Raw genomic sequence first — 20,841 nt, forward strand, 5'->3', positions numbered from 1 at the left:
TTCAAGTGATTGGAGTAATGATAATTATTTAAATTGAGACATTGCGCAAGAAGCGATAAACTAATGGAGACAAAGCTGGAAAGACGACTAGGGTACTCACTGGTCTCTATTGCTTATCGTCGCGCGTTGCTGTACATATTGTTTTATTCGTACACGTGATATTTTCGGCCAATAATCATGATTATCTTTGCGATTGTGTCGAATCTACCGGAAATAACCAATCAGATCCGCATTTCTTTGACTAGTCATCTTTTTAGCTCTCTCTCTTTCTCTCTCTCTCTCTCTCTCTCTCTCTCTCTCTCTCTCTCTATTACGTTTATAACGAAGTGCTCAGGGCGATTAAAGAGGACGTAAAACAGTCGAGAGATGTTAGAAAGCTGTTGTGTTTATGTATGTTTTTGGTGATTATTGATTCTAATACAATAGAAAGAAGTGAAACTCGACTTGCGACTTTTGTTCTCAGCAGCTAATACAGGGTCAACCTGCAGCTGTAAGTTTCCCAACTGGAAAGTTGGACGAGTCGCAGGAACACGCGGTGCCGCGTTTCGTCGACGTTTTATGGAGGTATGTAAAATCTCGAGAGAGAGAATGGGTGTATGCAAGCTGGTGCTCCGCGTCTAACGAAATAAGATAAGGGCGAATTTCACAAGGGTGGCTTGAAGCTCTGGGAACGTTCGCTCGCAAAATGAAGTAGCGCAGATGAATCGTAAACGCGATCGTGATTGCACCCAGAAAACAGGATTAATGCGGCGAATAGATGCGTTCGAGTTTCAAAGTGGTTTGCAAGTGTAATGTATTGGCTCAGCTTGAAGGAACTGATCGTTTTCATTATAGTAGCTGGCGCGTGGTAAAATTCATCAAAAAATATAAAAACGATTTTTTAAAATATTCCGTACGCTTCTTATTCAGATCGAGGATACCATCGATCGTGCAGGATGTTGCAGTTTTATCGTTTATTTATACATATTTTCATTTGTTTGCTTTCCTGGCTTATTTTGTTTATATTCTATTACGTTTATCTATATATTTTCGTTGAATGAAGGTTTCAGCATATATCCGTTGAGTTTTCGTCGGTGAATTACTAAAATCACTGGATTTATTCGAAAATGGCAATTCTAATTCTTGTTAATGCTATTTATTTCTCGGTGTAGTATGATACGAGCATTTCATTTGATCCGATTACACGCTGTAACGCAATTGCACGTTAATCGAACATGTGCGCCGCATCCAGCTCGGAATTTTCTTTTCGATCCATCATGGAAAAAACGTTCGATCCTACGGCAAATTCCAAGCCAGGAGGAGACGGTCCTTACTCTATTACTTCGGGCAGATCGATTACATTACATCGTGCGGGTAATTTAATTTAGCTGCATTGATAAATGAACGGCTGCGATCGCGAGACTTGAAGCGAATTAGGTGATTGATTTCGAATTGTTACGCGTTGTCTGCCAGCGAACAGTAATACGCTTGCTGCAAATTGGATGATAAATTAAATGAATCGCGTCATGCGCGAAGGGTGCGCCAATCCTTTCAGAGGGTCGCATTAATTGTCGGCCATTTGGACTTTCTTTCGTCCGCGGCCAAGCATGTTCCGCGCATAGAAAATTTATGTACGCGTATTTTTGTGGCAGAGAAGTTGCGCGACATTCGTTGCATCGATTGCAGGAACGTCGCTTCATCATTGTTCACTAGCCAGATGTTATTCCCTTGCGAGCAATGTGATATTTCTCCTATTTTCTCTCCGCATCTTTTTTTTTTGCGTTTTTATTTTTTCATCGTATCACAATTTCCGCTCGAAGCACAAAAACTCTAAATAATATCCCTGTAATTTTTATCAATGTCCTCGTGCCAGTTGCGCTTTTCGACTCTCTCGCCAAAAATTGTTCAAATGTATGGCATGAATCTTCCGAGGAAAAGGGGTAAAACTTTGTGAGATGTCTTTCTATTCGGGATAATCGTAATCGGGGGTGCACAGATGTCTCGAAACGTACATAGATTGGAGGTGCTACGTGTACCTAAGCATACCAAACACGTGCACTGTCGTCGCATACGGTGCTACTGGTGCAAGTGCTCGTATACGTGTAGCAGATGTGATGTATGTGTGTGTGTGTGCGTGCGTGTCAGTGATCGATAAATCCATTCACTAATCAACATACCGAGACTATGTTATATGGGATGGTGACAGAGTCCTTCGTCGATAATCTCTGTACCAAGTGTCTCCGGGCGATTACTGGGTTAGGATTTGTCTCAGGGAGGACGATGCTTCGATGGTAACGAATGGAAGGACAAGGAGGAAGCTAGAAAGGTTTCGAGGAGGTGTCCAACAATTGACGACAATCCACACCGCGGCGATATCCCATCGTTAAATGTAGGTTTGCTCGCACGAACTCTCTCGGCTGCTTCGCACGTGGTGGAGCGAATAAGCGGAGTAGTACCTTCCCGATGCGAATCTCTGAAAAAACATTAATACACTCGACTCCGTGTCCATCCGTACCCTTTCATCTTGCAGCCTTCTCCTTGCCTCAGTAGCATACTCGTTCTGCGCTATACATTGAACAGGGTTAATCGATCAGAGTCGACGAAGTTATAGTCGATCTAAAATCCTAGGCTGTTGTAACTCAATATGCGCAGACCCTTTGTTTCGAATAAACGGTGCATATTTACGTAGGAGAAAGGCACGATTAATAGGTTTTCTGTGAATTCGAGATTCGTCTAACGCGATATAAAGGTAAACGATGTAGATAAAGTTTTCACGAACGGCTTTCGAGGAAACCACTAGTCAGGAAACGGGTGTACACGAAGTAACTAGTAAAGGAATTATATCAGGAATAGAACATTGTTGCGTATACCTAATCGAAGTGGCTTCGAAGCTTGGAAGTTTTCGACCTGATATCACGACTTGAACTCGCGCAAACTACATATTTGTTCAACCGTACCAGCGGAAGCGCCACACGAAATGCGGCATGATATTATATGGAAATCGAACGCAAACAGTAAATTTAACTGGTGAAAATTACGTTTACGTGTCACGTGAACGAGCATCGGCATTTTTCCTTTCCTTTCTTCGCCGTCTGACTACTTGAAACTTTTTCCACTTAATAAACAAGAAAAGTTCCGCCCGCAGACTGTGAACACGATGCGTCGTGGGGATGGATGAAGTTTCGTGAAGTAAAGAGAACCAATATGTTTCGACGATAGTATCGAACAACTTCATCTTTTTCATCTTGTATTCGCATTTTTTCCTACGCATCGGACTCGGCCAGCGAGCCTTCCATATTTCCCTTGACAGTTCGAAACGCATTTATATTCGGTGTTGATAGATACGTTTACAGAGATATTCACTTGAATTCCGTTTCAAAAGCGAGGCCTGTCGTTCATATGGAAAATCCACGAAATAGCTCGCATGATTTTAGGAAAGAAGAGGCGGCTTCAGCTAGTTCATTCAATAAGTTCGTGCTTCGATAAGTTCATGCTATGATAATTCTTATGAATACAGAACGATGAACGATCAAGATGGCCAATCCAAAGACTAGTGAATAAGCATTTCAAAGATTAAGTGAACTGTATGAAGATTGCGAGTTAGAAACGAGATGAGCCTCATTTTCCGTTTTTTATAGAAAGCTAACGTTGAAATTCGATAACGTTGCCAATCAATTCCACGTTAAAATTATTTTCACATTTGATTTTGGAATTAAATACGTGTTACGTCACCTTAATATATTTTTGCAGTATATTACTAAAGTATTATTATATACGTAGATTTAATATTAATTAAGTTGAACTAATAACAGTTAAATGTAAGATTGTTTGCTTCTTACAAAACATTGTGAATTTGTTATCTATTTCCAAAAGATTTATAACCGTTAATAAACGAATAAATAAATAATATTAAAATGAGAATGGTATCAAATTTAGAAGTTTTTAGGTAATGAAGACATGAAAAGCGCGTACTTACTGGACGATCTAATACAAAAAGAACCGTTTATTCAAAGCAGAACGTAGACGTTCTTAAACTTGTTCGTAGGTTAAGCCGACGGCGTTATCAGAGAAGACTTCAGAGGAATCTTCTCGAGATGAAAACTTTAGCAATCGAAATAATAAATTTCTTCCTCTTGGCGAGCTTTCAAAACCGCGTTATGCGATTATATAACTCGATACAGCCCTTTACCGCATTCCCTTGACCGCTTTATACTTGGCTTGAAACCATTCTCTCGCCTTGGCGTTGCTTATTGTCCTAATAAATCCTGCGAATTGGTTTGCAACACAGTCTCGAAGGGTTCGACATTTGTCTTCGCCTGTTGCTCCCTCGAGCCTGAACGTGCCGGGAAAATGGTACAAAAGCAAGCCTAATTTCTTCTGGAACTCGAAGCAAACTTACAGAGGTTGTTTCCATCTTTGGAAAAATCACGGTCTCCGTGCCTTCACGGAGATGAATGATTCATCACGATATGCTGTGATATCGTGACATAGTTTAGAAGGTCTGAAATTAAGCATTCATAGAAAATTCATTGATATCGATCAGCGAGAAGGAAGCTCGTATTACTCGACGATCTCTATCTCCGAAGTTAGTCCACCTAGCTTAATGGATCGCGCAGATGAGAGAGCTGGATGTTTTTGTCATGGTTCCGGAATAGCAGATGGAATGATAACGAGATTTTGCTCGTGGAAAGGACGGACTATCTTAGTCGAGCGTTATGTATCGACTTTGAGAAGAAATCTAATCGTTCCGACATTCTGTAGCTTCGTACAAATTACAGGTGAAGACAACAGAGCGAATGGCTATCTAGATTGTATGTACAAAATGTTTGCAGACCTGGTGGAACTTTGAACGATGTTCTTCTTAATAAGTGAGAGAGTAATCGTGGTCATGTAATAGCTGGCTTTGAAATAACTGACTTCCTCTTTTTCTGCTCATGTCAAGGGGGAGGGCGCTTTCGCTGAGTCGAATACGAATACAACTGACCGGTCATTGCATTTTCCGAGATAAAACCGAGGAACGTGACTCGGTGGCAATTTATGGTATCCTCCAACAGGGTTGTTTTCCGTAGATGGGGGTTTCGGGCCGGTAGAAAACGGGAACAACGAACTGGCCGAACGGGCACATATTTTGTACGCGCAAATCGTACACAATTTGTACGAGAGGTATGAATATTTCATACTCACTTGACTTGGTTTACATCTGAATGCCGGCTGATATCGCCGCCTTACTCGCCCCGGGCAGCAGGCACACAGGATCCTCACGAATGCTCTGCAAAAGAAAAGAAGTGCGTGGCTGAGTCAGATAATCATTATTTTGAACGTTACAGTTTTGTCTTCCTCATTTTTAATCCACCGTGATATCCTTTATAAGTATTTAAATACTTCGAAATTTCTGGAAAGAAGGATAGTGTACAAGATGTTTTCTTTATCTCGCTATGCTGGATTATCTCGTGCGGCATTGAATTTATCAAAAAGCTGTTTTCTTGAAAAGTTGTTTGGCGTAAAGAGGGGCATCATATGGTGCAAATTATTTTTTTACAAGTCGAGTGATGGCGTGGAAATTTCAAAGTCGAATCACTTTTCGAATAGTACTATATGTGTTTGATTTCGATTTCAAACTTCGATATAGAACAGCCTCGGAGAAGATAGACTAGAAAACATTAGATTATCTTGAAATGTAATGGCCGAGAAGTTCAAAGTAGGCATCCTCGTTGATCCAAGGAAATACACGTCCAATAATACGACCTCGAAAGTTGATCACGTCATGGTGCGCGTTTTTAACGTTATGATTGCATGACTGAAATGTTGTTTCGAATATCGCTGGCGCGCTGCAAGTATTTGCATAGGCTCTATTGCATCGTGGATGCGACATGCGACTGCTACGCAAACAGAGGAATTTCATTTTCGACTGGGAAAATAGTCTTGCTCCAGGGACCGGTCCTCCGACTCGTTACATCTACATCGACGGGAGATAAATTTTGTTTCGTGGACAAAATGAGTCTTCACCATGTATGTTGATCAAAGTTCGTTATCGTTTCACGGTGTATTGTGTAATAAGTTCACGGTCGCTTTGGCGATTGGTATCTGACAGAGAACATGGAGTCCTTGATTATCTTGCTTGCTCACGAGTGAACCACTCACAAAGAGCAGTACAGCCTTTGTCCTCGTGGAAACTTCACAGGAATGTCGCTCTCTCGGTCGTGCCTTCGCCGTTTTACCGTGCTTCTCTTCGTTTTTACTTTCTTACATCTCACGCGGCCCATCGTCGTACCTCAAACCTATTCCGACGTGTACGAAAAGAAAAATAAATCAGGTCATCGAAGATTGATCATCGAAAGTCTGTTAGACGAGGAGAATCAACGAGAAGAATTTTTAACGTCGATACCTTGCATCAACAGTTTCTTGGAAAAGTACGTACAGAGACCAGATAGAATCTCTTTCGTAGCAATAGATAACGAAGAAAGTATCCAGAACATAGTTCAGTCGTTCGTGAGAAGTCTTCACAATTATTTCGCATTCTTCGAACACACTGTAGACCTGGACTTCGAGACACACGAATCCGCCTTGAGCACGATCGTCCTGATGCAGAACGCTAACAGTCTCGAGGACAATCATTACATACTCGAACCTTGCGATCGCGCTTGTCCTTTTATTACGATATTAATAAGCTCGTTTCAAGACGAAGAAAGCTTCCTCGAGCACGCTGACGTTGTAATGCAATCGATGTGGTCCCGAAGAATCGCTACTGTCGTCATCCTAGCAAAAGTTGGTGATTCTGTTCTCGCTGCTGGTAGCCTCACTTTTCAACCCGGTAAAATATGCACCGTATCTCCTCCAGTTATCTTGGACAAATGCGAAGGAAATTCTTGGAGTAAATTGAAACACATCAGTGCGCCGAAGACGAACGGTTGTGTTTTGAAGGTAGCCTACTTCGAACAGTCTCCATATGTGATAGTTGGAAATGATTCAAAGCGTTTATCGGGGTTCGAGGGAGCATTGACAGAGGAAGCGTTAAGAGGCCAGGAAATCGAGCGAGAAAAAGTCGTGTGGAACGATAATACCAGCTATGCGGAACAGGTGCAAATGTACATCTATAACGATATTAACGCCGACTTCGTTATTGGACGTATTCTACAGCAGTCTTACGAGGATATAGATTACTCGAGCTCGTATGACACGTCGAAAGTGGTGTGGCTAGTCCCAAAGATTCCTAACGTGTCACTGAAAGGACTGGTTCAGCCATTTCAGCAGTACGTCTGGGCAGCAGTAGGAGGATCTATACTATTGGGTTGCGTCGTCAAAATCTTCTTATTTCGTGATCTCTCCTTTTTAGATATATTTGCTCTGATAATTGGAGTCTCCACTGCGCGTCAGCCCACCAGACTTTCAACTAAAATTCACTTCCTCGCGTGGTGCATCTTCGGTTTATTTCTCACGCAACTTTACGTGGATTCTTTGGCCGATCAACTGATCAATATGTCCGACCTGAAGCTCGAAACGATGAAAGAGCTGATCTCATCGTCGTTTCAAATCGGCGGGACAGCGGCATTCGCGAGATTGTTCGAAATATTTGACCAGGATGAAATTGTTGAAAGTGTACGAAAAAAATTTGTGATATTTGATCAAGATGCGTACCTAAAGCAATATTACGATCTTTTGGACGGAACGAATTCCTCTTTTGCGTTGGTCATAGTGTTAAATTCTTCACGCAGTGATGCCATCGAGACGACACAGGCGTACACCATAACCACAGATGTGATATGCAGTTTTCCTCTGGCTTTGGCTACCTGGAAGGGATCCCCGTATTTGGAACACCTCAACGAAGAGATCAACAAATACATCGATTTTGGAATATTAGATTTTCTGATCCAGAGTGCTTTAGAAAAGAACTTGCGCGCTATGTTATCGCAAACTGCACAGGACGAAGAATACAAAACAGAACTTCACTTGCAGCAATTCGTTCCAGCATTTTTATTAGTCGCCATTGGGTTCTCCAGTGGTTTCTTGTTCATCATTCTCGAAGTCGTGCTCTATCCTTCCAAGCTTCTTCAGTAATCTCGGAAGATGCGACAAAAAGAAGTTCCGACAGTTTGGAATCTCAATATTAAATTATATATTTATCGATAGACGTTCATTTGATATGGGAAATTGTGAAATCGAGCACCAGTCAAATTGTCATCGATCGCAAAAAGTGTCGAGTGGGTGGATATCGTTCTACCGTGGATTATCGGCTTTCGCTTTTTAAATTATAGATGGATATTGGGCTGCGGCTGGATGGGCGCGCAAATTAGATATAATCCTCTTGCTGAATCTATCAAAATAGACAATTTACGTCATAGATTTATGTCTTAGTTTTAATCGCGCAATACGTAGACGTCACAAGCGGTTAGTGTTTTTCAATCCTTTTTAAGTTGCGATACCCTTTCATGATAATTAAATATCCTCTCTCTCTCCTATCCAAGAAAAGCATTTTTATGATTAATTTTACATCTATAGTGTAGCCATAGTATACGTTTGACAGTGTGGCCTAATAATTGTACAAATAGTAATTGCAGAAAAAGATGTGGAACGCATTATTTTGTTAGATTTGATGGTTGTGGTGTTAAAATATACAATTTAATTTCAAACTTTTGTATGTATGTTTGCATTCTGAAATAATCTTCGATAATAAAGGTTTGAAGTTTCCGTTTAATTCCTACGTGCACGAAGTTTCAGTTTTCTTGCGATCTTTTCGAAGAATAGCAAAGGAAGTCGGAGATTTCCCGGAAGAATGTGTCAATACTAAACTTCATCCCTTATCCAACTCCGAAAATAATCCTCGTACAGTCATTTGGTTCATTCCTGATCGGATCGAATCATTCTTTTCGTAATCGAATGAGAGTTAACGGTCCTAACAGGAGACGAACTGTCGCGTATCGTAAGGTGAATTTCTTCGATCGATTAGCTACAATTTATATGGATAAAAGCGGATCATAAAGATCTCAAATGACGATTGAACGTATTACGTTCTTAGTTGGTGGTATTTCAGGCAAAATCCGCGAGGGGGTAACGTAATTACCGTATTATTCTCAACGATCCACGCGGAATTTCGAGCTGTTAGTTTTAATTTTACAGGCTATAAAGTTTGGCTATTTCGTTGGATTATACTGTCGATTGTATAATATGTGGTTAAGGTTATATTGCATCATATTTTTATATCATCAACTTTGTGCATCAATTCCATTCCAGCTAATGTTATTCTCGAATTCTTATTACTAGTAGAATGTTGTGACAACCTGGAATTGAAAGTTGTTTTCATTTGAGAAATGTATTGGAATATTCGATCTGTCTTTATATAGCGTTCTATCGTGTGTTGAAAATTTAAATGAACCAAAACGTACAGAATTTATATAACATGTCAGAATATAGGGAATACAAGTTATAATATTTAGAGGATAAAGGAAATTTCTTTAGTGATTATTCATAACAATCTAAATTTAAACAAGCATCCGCAATATATGAATAAACGAACACGATATCAACGTCGCAAATGTATGATACTTTAGGATTAATTTATCTGTAATTTTCAACTTTGAAATTACTTAATAAAATATATTATATTATCAACAGACTACGCATCTCTATGTAATTATGGGAAATTAAAGGATGCAAAAATGACTAAGCTGGGTATAACATACAAAAATACATGAAATATCCAAAGTATAGTACTCTTTATAACGTCCAGTGAATAAAATAAATTTCTATTTAGGTTCCATTTCTACAGTCTGTTATATATATTTTATTTAATATAGTAATATATGTACATACGTGCATGAATATATAAAGACACTTTATACAAAGAAGGAAACATGATCTTGATGGACGTTTTGCCCCAATTCGTCATTGTAACGAACGTGTTAACAAATCTTAATAAATCCTTTAAACATCACAGTAGATATAAATCGTATGAATGCATGGCAGCAAATATTTGCATTTCGTTCTTATATCACGATTATCAGCTTTTCGAAGGAATTTGTTCGTCGCGTCTGGCAGCGTCAAGCTCATCCTTGCGGAACTAAAAATCCGCTTACGTGACTCGTACGCTTATTCCAAACATGCAGTCGACGGAATATCGCGCCGACTATCCTTGACGTTTCATCTCCTGTTTTCGCATCGCACTTGGATTTTCGGGATGATCGTCGTTCATGCTATCTAATCGTTCGGTACACGTTTAAATCTTAATTTGTTCATTCCCTGAAATTGAAAGAAGCTCTCGAGGCTCTGAGACACACAAGTCGGGAAGGCAACTGAATCAGGCGAAAAGTGAGTCGTCAGAATGGGAGTCTTAGCTTTTTGCAATTGATGCCTTCATGGATGAATGTTAGTATCGGCTTGTTTCTTGTCGTAGACACTAGAAATTGTTGACGCTTATTACTTGAAAGCACTAACGAGCCTCTAAATTGCTGCCATTGAACGTCTTTTTTAGGCCTCTGCAATTTCGTTCAGCTTAATAAATCTCGTTAATTTTTTACGCGAAACCCCGTGCAACGGGTACGTTTCCTTTTGGATGAATTTTTCGTTTCGCGAAACACGAATTTATTTTTCATTTATCGTTTATTCGACGATAAGTCGAGATACAAATTATGTCTTATAATGCAGTCCCTGGCTATCAAATTGGAACTGGCCAGCTGCGATACTGTGTCATAAATGACAAACTGTCGTTGCCTAAAATATTCGAGGAGTAAAAAAAGGTAAAAAATTTGACATGCTCCAAGACAAAGTTCGACGTTTTTTGTTTTGAGTTTTCGTCGCAAATTTCTTTCGAAAGATAATCCGTCGATGTATTTACGGTCGAGCCAAGGAACAGAATTTCGTACTCGATCCGGTTTCCTTTTATTCTCTTTTTATTTCTTATCTAGAGCGGCGAAGGGATAGATTATGTATTCGCGTGATCCCATTACTCCAGCCGCCTATAACCGAAAGGAAAACTGTTTTCGTGCTCCGAGGGAAATGCAATGAAACTTCATTTCGGTGCTAGATTATCGTGTTATCGTTGTTTGCCGAGAACTTGCTACGTGTTGCGAGAAAAAAGAACGATCCTCGGTTTTGGTTGGATTTTTGCTTCCAAACAACGAGTTTATAATAATTATCGACAACCATGTTTGGTACGCGATATTGATTCAGTAAATTTCTTCAATCTGTGGCATTGCATTTATACGATTGGTCTGAACAGGATATGATATTTTCCGATTGACGTCGACTCCTATTGTTTGCAACTAGGCGGCACATAATGAAACGATGCTGTCGTAAAAGCGACGCACGACAATTTGTCGGCTACGTATGCGCATAACAAACGCCGAACATAAATGGTACAGGGTATTTGTTTCATTTCTCTATTTATGACGGAAATTGATTGTAAAGCGCGATCGTATAATATTGGGTTGGCAACTAAGTGATTGCGGATTTTGTCATTAGGTGGTAATGACAAAATCCGCAATCACTTAATTGCCAACCCAATACATAAAAATTGGAATTCAGAAGCCGTAGTATAGTATATCAATACTTAATGTTGTGTGTGCGAAAATTTCGATGTGTTTTTAACAATATATTTATTCTATTAGTATATTTCGTGTATTGCAGATTTATTATTTGTTACGTACTTTCGCGAACTGCTGTTTGACGAATACCGTTCTCAGTTGGAAATCAATCAAAGGAAGGAATTTGACAGTGGTCAATAGGAGGAATGTCGTTTTCCGATAAAAGGGATAGAAAATTTGTACTCGACGAAATATTTATTGAAGCAAGAATTTATCGAATCGTCTGTGCAAATATCGTGCACTAGTGTGGTTATGTATTCCTTATTTATGCAAATATTTATGCTGTACTCTAGTCATGTGCTCTTTGTGTGTAGAAATATTATCGATGCTTGTGCAGCTAAAATGGAGCTTGCACGAGGTTTCAAGTGCTTAATAAATGAAAAAGTATATGCTGCGAAACAGCAATCATCGAAACGAAGCAAAGAGCATTGGGATTCACCGCCCACGAACAGCAAACGCGCAGTGAGCATTTGTTTATTCCTTAATTAAATTATCGTAAACGAGAGACTCGAAGGAAATGTAATTTGTAGACGCGGCTTCTTTATGCGATCGCTATTACGGGATTGCCAAGCGGCCATGAAAATTCATCTGGTCCGTGAAAATCTTGTTAAGGGCGAGCGACGAATTTGGATCGCGCCAGTCGATAACTTTATATTCTGGCTGCCAGCGTCCCCTCTGAATGCTTATGTCATCTCTCTTCCTATATATATATATATATATATATATATATATATATATATATATATATATATATATATATACATAAAAATACACATACACGTATTTACACATGTACATGCACATAGACGTGTACATATATGTGACCATATTTCTTTTCTTTTTACGGCAGCATATTGAAATGCAGGGCAATACGGTGCATCGATTTTCGCGTCGTTGGTTGCATGTGGCCTACGAGAAACATATCCACTCACGATAGACCGTGTCTCAAAAGGACCCTTTAAATCGGTTCTCGCGGCGTTTTGCCGAGAATCGTTTACCTCTTGACAGGCACGAAGCACAGAGAAGGCAGGAACAAGGGGTAGAAACGTGCCTTGCGTTTCACGAGTATCCACCGTCTTCCCTCGTTTCCCACTTTGGACGGTTCGTTCGTCGTGATCCTGGCTTCGTCTGCTAGAATCACCGACTTCAACCCACCATAATATCATTCGTATAAAATTGAAAACTTTAGACGTGGTTTGAGATTTTGTGCGAACGAGGAAATCGCATCTGCTACTTGCGCCGTTTCTTCCACTGCAGCAAGCTCTTCGAGAAATAGTTGCGTAATTGGCGTCGAGGATAGCTACGTGGAATCATTTATGAGAGACTTTCTTCTTTCGAGATATACCTACATATATACTTATATTTCCATTCATATTATAATATTGTAATATTGGAACATTTGTCAGTCTCATATGAAACGTGATAATCGATCTAGATTGTCAGGGAAGTAAGTAATTGGTTACAATTTTTCAATTTTCAGAATTGTTAAGGAGCCTGAATCTGCGTTATAAAGTCGCTAATGTATTATATAGTATATATGGAATCGAACAACGAGAAATACGAATAATACGAATAATAATATGAATGTAAAAATTAAGGAGAATAGTTATCAAAAGACGTAATAAACGTTTCAATAATTTGCCAGATTTACTGAAATTTTCGCAAGTATTGCAGTACTTACTTATGAATGGAGGTGAATATATTTTATGAAACTACTCGGGTTGCGCGGGAAACATGTTAATTCGATAAAAGAAAAAGCGGCTGTAGACACAAGGTATAACGATGGGATTCTTGTACCGCATTATAAACGATAAGTAGAGTGCTCGTTAAATTCTATTTGTGTTCTCGACGATACTCGAACCTACGGAGAAATTCTTGCAAAAAAACGGAAAGCAGGTGCGACGACGTAAAAACTAAAGCAGAAGAAACATATTGGTTTCATGGAGAAAACACGAGCAGGAAATTTTGTGCGACGGCGTGTAAAGCATTCTCTCTTGTTCTGCATTTTTGCAAGCGTTTGACATTGGAAAAACATTACTAATTTCTCTTACACAGAGTTACACCTTAATTTCTCAAGTTTAATCGAACTTTATTTATTATTTATTCATTCTGGAACAATTTCTCAAAATCGTAAGCGTCACAAATAGACTGCAGATGTATACCCATTTTTATGAACGTAATTAAAGAATTGGGAGTCGAATAGAAATTCGTTCTACAATAGGCAATATCCATTCTGCGAATGTTTGCACTTTGAAATTTCCCAAAGATGTAAAAATATCCGCGATTTAATCGTAAGACGAAATCTTTTAGAATGTAAAAGTCAGTTTTCGAGGATTTCCGTTCTTTTTCTAGAAAATCCGGCAGTTTAATAGAATTCGGCCTGGAAACTTTGCTAATTAACTCTTTAATGCTCGATCTCTTTTCACGATTGCACCGGGTCGTTGTGTTGGAGAGTTCTTTTCGAATCGCAATCGTTTGATTACGAATCGTGAAGAAGTTGCAGCTCCGATTTATGGGCTGAGAACATCAGCTTCTTTCTTCCCTTCGAAGCACGAAACGAGAGAAATCTTTATAAAACAATTCAATGCTCTGTGTATTATTCATTCCGATTTGATTTTAATCGATAAGTTGTTGAGCTGCTACGTATCGGAAACTGATCTTAGCGGGGCAGCTTGCATTATTCAAGTACGATTTTAATCGTTATTCGAGATCTTGAATTTGAAGGAGAATAGAGGGGAAAATATTTAACATTTACGATGAACGAACGTTTGTAAAGCAAATCCAATGAAAACGAACATTGACATTATATTACGGTTTATGTAAATTACTCGTTGGATAATAGTCTCTTCAAACTGACACGGTGTATTAATTCAATCTTTATTCTTCGTCGAAGTTGCACATCGTTTCGAATAAACATTAGTCGATGCGTTATTTACTTTTAACGTGCTGGTTATCAATGATGCTTCTTATGATTTCTGGGCTTTATATTTTGCAATATTATATCACAGTTTATTTGGAGATTTCCACAAATTAAATATACTTTAATCAGCAGAACACAAATTATAAAAAAATGATGTAGTAGTATGAAAAAAATTCAACAGTAGTGAAATAAATTTGAATAAAAACAACTGAATCGGTGAGTTGAAATGTAGCACGTGTCCAAAAACGACACTTTGAAACGTTTGATAAAGTAGGTTTAGCTAAATTCGTTCCTAACTTTCTCTGAAATTAATTTCAATTATCAACACATTTTGATGTGAACCTAGTAATGCCTACCCGGATAAACCTTCAAATATATCCAATTATAATTAAATCCTTTTCATACATTTCCGATGATAGAAATAAAATTACATCGAAAACTTGATTTTACCGTTACAATTTCTTCGATCGATTCCTTTCCTTCGAAAGAAGAAAAACGATAGAACTCCCCAGTGAACCTAATAGTTGTTTCAGACACGATCACGAGCTAGAAATTATTGGCTTGTACTTCCACGTAATTACGCAAAAAATCTTTCGTGCATTTTATGACGTAAAGGTGCCCAGATTATTATTAATAAATTTTTATTATTATTAAGCAGAAGCAATTTGTAATCTGTCTGTGTTTTTAACGCGAAACAAACGGGAGATTAATAAAACGAAGCGAGGTCGGGGACTATGGTAAAAGGGGATTTATCAATGCCTGAGTTTACGTGCTGTTGGCCAGGAAGTCGGGCTATATAGAAGACGACGTCTTTAGGGGAAGTTTCTATGTTTCCTCTGCACTCTCTGAACTGTTGATTAATGTTACCCCTTGCACTTTCTCTTCCGATTCCTTTTTGTTTCCCTGTCCATGTATTCATTTGTTTCCACGAGCTCCAACTCGTAGTAATCCGCAACTACTCTACGAACAATTGTTGAAGTATGCCATTGACCTTCACCTCCACTAATCAACCAAGAACGCTTTCATCGAATTGCCAATTTAGTATAGCAAGTCCATATCCCAGATGGAGAACTTCTCCCTCCTTGATCATTCTATTTATATCTATGCAGCTCGCTGCACACGAGAATTAAGATCACTGACATCGTGTCATTTTTTTAATACCTTTACTTTATTGCCACGATTATTCTCAATGATGTATAGCTTGGGTCGAGACAGCGAGATCGTAAATTAAAGAATCATTCTCAAGGATTGACATGGACTTGATCTTACCGTAATTAAGACTGTCTTTACACTGCATTGGTATCTAGAGCTTCGCATAATAAACGAATGACGCCTATAAATGGTGCCGTGAAAGAGAAATAACGCACCAAAATTTCAGACCAGTTCAATTTCAGACCAATTATTAACTTAGCAAATAAATCATTTGAGCAGGATTTTCGAAGATGGAAAGAGAATAGATAGTAAAAATCCCATATATGCCGTTGAATTTTTGTTATTAATTAAATTTGTAAACATCTAATTATATTCAATTAACGAATTCAATTTTACGTACATTTCTGACCCATTTTACAATCTGGTTATATCGTGAAGAAAGATCGAATCCCGTTCAAGATGCCAGCAAAGTCCCATCAAGGATGAAAGGCCTGGTCCGTTAACGAAACAGGAACCGAACGTGATTTCCGGTCATTGTTGCCGCTAGAGGGGACGGTTGTAGCGAGGGTCGAAACGAACAAGCGGAAGATTCTCCTCTGATTGGGCTGACGCTCGTAAATGAGCTATCGGAGTTTACGTTCTAATGACAGCGAAACGTGCGCCGAATGCATTTCTGTTTGGCAATCGGGTCAGCGTGCGCGACATGCCAAACCGGAAATCGATGGCCGTTCAACAACGGCGCGGCGTCGGGGTGAATTTGCACGCGGGGAATCGGCGAAACGCCAATTGCCGAGGCAGATCCACGTTAAAAAGTTTATCGCGGCCTGCTACCGTCCGATACGCGACCGGAAATGCACTCATGACGCTCGTACTCGTTCAAACGAACGGCATTAAACGATCAATCGCGTTACCCACCGGCGCCCCAGATCAAACACGAAAGAAGTCGTGCGCTTTTTCGATATCGTTTCGGAAACTGCATGATTCGAGCTCAGTGGTCGACGATTGATGGCTTTAGTTACAATGGAAGTCAAGATTTTGAGAACTTCTGTTTGGTCACACGTATTTCTACTTAAAGATATCATTTATTTTGTCGAGTAATTAAGTTTCCCGTGATTTGGTAAAGGGTAATGAATTTCTCATAATAATAAATTTAGGAATTTTATGGAAAGTAGCCGTGAACTGACCCGTACGATTATGGTAGTGAGTCCTGCAATCGTAAGAAATAATAGGGAAATATTTGATCTCGACCAAGAGGTATAGAGAATAATATTTAGAATCAGGTACGGGGTGATTCTTCGTGAAAAACTAAGAGAGAAACATAGAATAATAGAATAAAATTCTGTGAAAATCCACTGCGTGCATATACTGTTGTCTATAAGTATTAGGACACTTCTTGTCACATATTTGATGCATTCGGGCGATGCTGTAAAAAGTGGTGGGTCGATAAGTCAATAGAGGAACGAGCGAAAAATCGTGCACCGCAAACGTGATCAAACAGAATCATCGGGTGGCTTTCTCAGAGCATCGCATTCGCAGGCACATCACGTTAAATTACTAAATGGGGAAAAAGGCTTGGAGCAACTAATACCTCTGATAAACTGTCGAGGCAATCTAGAAAGGGCAAGAAATCTCATTATTGCTGGAATCCTAAAACGTCATCGTAAGACAAGAAGAGCTTCGTTTGACGTCATCGGTGTTGCCCACCGAATAGAATGCCCAGAAAGTTCGTCTTCTTCCATCGGTTTTCCTATCTTTGTAGTCTCCTTTTATGTGTGACGTAAAATGATAGATTTCCTTTTTCCTTCTCTTCTATCGGCGACGCTTGATAGTTCATAATTATCCAATAGCTAGAACGTGGTGCATAAACGTACCGCAAGGATTAACGTGACGTCTCTAATCCATCATCGTCGCAGTTGCAGCTACTGCATCGTGGTCGACGACGTCAGTATGTGACGTCAAAGACGGCAACACGTGGTGAACGCGAGGCAGTGTGTACGCGAATGCGGATGAGTCAACGAGACTCAACGACGAAACGACAGGGAAAAGATGGGGACTCGTGGCAAAACAGTTGCGTGGCTTGCTCGATTTATATCTGGCTTTGGATACGAGGTAGAGAATCGTCTACGGAGAGCTTTCTCTCTGATGGTCTTTGGAGGTTTGCAGACGTCTCGGCGCCAAACGTCCCGACGTCGGGGCAAGGCCTTGGCGACCGGTGACCGTGTCTTTTCTCGGCGAATTTACGCCACGCTCTAGTTTCCGTACGGTCAATGACGAATGAAAATACCAATGGGGTTGAATGGCTGGGGACAAGATTGCAGTTAACGCGTTCTCCTTCTGTCTATTCTCCTCTCTAAAACTATACCCGTAATTGTGCAATCGTTAAATGGAAGACTAAGCTGCTGTTGCAGGGATGTACAGTGACGGAAAGAAGAAAATTTCAGTTTTGTACTCTCTGAATGCCGGCAACGATAATCTATTTTAGTGTGTAATTCACTCATTATTCTTTTCGAATATAATTCCACTTTGTAAAATTATGGTATCCTTTGGTACCATTTATCTCTTAAACTAGTTTGTCCCATCACAAACTTTAACTTTTCCTTTTTCCCCCCTATTCATCTTTTATCGTTTTTCTTTCCTCTTTATTGTTACTTGTTTATTCTGTGTCTTCTTACGACTTTGTATGCCATACTTTGTATACTAAAATGGGTATTTAATTCGCTTGATAAATTAAATTAAAACATGAAAGTAACTTGAAAAATGAAATGAAATGAAATTTCTTTTCGTACGCTACTGTAAATGCTTCGCGCCCGATTTTATAGCATTTGGTAAGATTAACTTTTCTCGACTTTCTAGGAATCTCGACAGATAGTCATTTGCAACACTTCACTAACACACGTTGCTCCTTCTGCGTTTCTAGCGAGGATAATTTATTGGTTATCACGCATGGTCGACGATGAATTAAACGTTTAATATGGTTACTCGGTGGACCAGAGATAGATTTCATCCTTTTCATGCCGGTCAAAGATCCGAGGATCGTCCACCATAGACAAATTCCTTCAGAATAACCGCGCGAGAAAGGAAGATATTGATAACGTGTCAGAGGCGGTCAGAGCAAAATGCAAATTTGACTTTTCGCGCGATAACAAAGGGATCGTTAACAGAAAGCCGATCTACACTCGTTCCGTGCCTCTGCTCATCTTTTTTCCGTTCTTTCTTTTGCCTTTCTCGGATCATTTGCGACGCGGTGAATCGTAATTTACTTTAATGCACGGCTTTGAGCCGTAATTCACCCAGGGCCAAGAGTTTCTAACCCATTCTTCCACGTTACTCGAGTAAACCATGGTTCGCGGATCCAAATTGCCCTCCATTCCCTGTCTGAATTTTGCTTGACGACCGATCAACTTTATACCGAGATAATTTGTTACACCAAAGAATTATTATTCTCTTCCGCTTTCATAAGGCTACGGCTTCTTTGACCAGATATGTAGAAGAGTAGATTTTGTTGCAATTCACGCCTTCGTATAAATGGAGATAAGCTGTTATGGTCGCTGGCAATCGAAAGAGCATCATACGAAACATTCGATGTTTTTTGTTTTTTAATTCTCATGTATGCAGATGTATTTTATGTTGATTACTTCCTAAATTCTGTTTGCGTATTGTTATTCTATTGAACTGTGGTTAATTGCTGAAACGTCAATAATTTGTGTTTTTCTTTTGTCTTTATTATAGCTCATATTCATTTCAATAAACTTCGCGTATACTTGCGTTAGAAACGTTTACATTCTCATTACTTTGGGAAACATTTTAAGGCTTAACTGTCCGTAATCCGATTCTATGTATATTTCCCAACCTTTCCTCAAACGATCGTTAAAATGTTCCTTTGACGCCATATGATATTTGCATATCACATGTGCCGGTGATTATGAAAGTGGCCTAAGTCATACATTTTTCGTTCTGAGTTATTTATAGTTTTGTGTATGACGCAATTGAATTCTATTTAACGACGCAACAAACAAGTCAGTCCAAAGGTTTAGTTTCTGCTATTTTGCAATAATGGTTTCAGATTATTGCAATAAATGCAACGAAAAATAGGCGATGCACTTAGTTTGGTTCGATTCCTTACTTTTAGGATACTTTCATAACCATCAGTATACATGTAACAATTACGTACATATATTTGAGTAATAAAGAAAATATTTTTCTTTTTACGTCTACAATGAACTAGCTGTACGAATACTTTTGTTTCCCGCTGTGTAACGATCGTAAAGGACAAAATCATTGCAGTTTGATTTATTCGTAATTTTATATATGTATATGCATTTTAAAATGCATCTTGTCTTGTCGGATACTTTCGAACGATATAGGTACATACGACAGACCATAATTCAAGAAGTGAAATTTCTGCATGTGATCCTAATGGCCAGGAACTACGAGTTATTCAATAAAAAAAATAACAATAATATATAGCGTCTTATTATGTTCTCGTCAAATATCAAAATTAAAAGCTTGCTTTCACATTGCGTTCATCGCCATGAGATACTGCTTTGTGACTTCAAAGCGACAATTGCACAAACGCGCGCGTCGCTCTGACAAACAAACGCGCGCACGAGAATTTAGTAATACTAAAGGTGAAAATTTGCGTAGAATTGGACACGCGTTGGATTTATTTAATTTACAACAACGCAGAAACCACGGAATACGTTGAATTCCCCTGGAAATTGCTGCTCGACCGCTACAACGGAGCAGGGGGTCGCGTTAAATGAAACCGCCGCTCTACTAAATATCGAATTGGCCGTATAAAAGCGAAACGCCTCGTTGATATCGTTTCTTTCTAGTTGATTCTCCACGGAAGTTGTATATATATAGTTTTATTTCGAGTTGTTTCGTTATCTTTGAAACATATTACGCGGTACGTGTCCGTTTGACAAGTTATTTCCTATGTTTCTTGGATGCAAGTTATCAAACTTTGCCCCCAAGGCGCAAGCGGTCTGAAACGCACTGTACCATGACCTAGTGCAAGAGATATTACTAGGAAGCAACAAGCATAAAACAACTTATGAAAGACTCTCCGGCTCGTTCTTGGAAGCGTACACTTTACTAAAAGATTTACTCGATGGAGCAACTAATCAAAGTTTCTTCAATTTAAGTTGTTTTTACTTTCGACGCCTGGACCCGTTTGCAATAATTTATCAGCTAATAGAGAGTTATTGAGTT

General features: G+C 39.2%; 2 protein-coding genes across 8 annotated transcripts in view; one reads left to right on the forward strand and one right to left on the reverse strand.

The window, feature by feature from the left end:
* Positions 1–20,841, reverse strand: part of LOC126869981 (dopamine receptor 2) — an 82,764-nt gene that overhangs the window by 8,178 nt on the left and 53,745 nt on the right. For 5 of the 7 annotated variants that reach the window (XM_050627255.1, XM_050627258.1, XM_050627257.1 and 2 more), the window contains one exon: positions 5,164–5,248. The exons of 1 other annotated variant lie outside the window; for it this stretch is intronic. In XM_050627255.1, coding sequence (XP_050483212.1) covers positions 5,164–5,248 — 85 coding nt within the window. Of the gene's footprint in view, positions 1–2,156; positions 2,453–5,163; positions 5,249–20,841 lie in introns of all 7 variants that reach the window. One more of the 7 variants, XR_007691072.1, reaches the window with a different exon arrangement.
* On the forward strand, positions 5,255–9,777 carry LOC126869976 (uncharacterized). Its single transcript, XM_050627243.1, has one exon. It carries the CDS (start codon positions 6,163–6,165, stop codon positions 8,032–8,034), a length of 1,872 nt encoding a protein of 623 aa, XP_050483200.1. The 5' UTR covers positions 5,255–6,162; the 3' UTR covers positions 8,035–9,777.

Source organism: Bombus huntii, chromosome 10, assembly GCF_024542735.1.
Source record: "Bombus huntii isolate Logan2020A chromosome 10, iyBomHunt1.1, whole genome shotgun sequence".
Lineage (NCBI taxonomy): Eukaryota > Metazoa > Arthropoda > Insecta > Hymenoptera > Apidae > Bombus > Bombus huntii.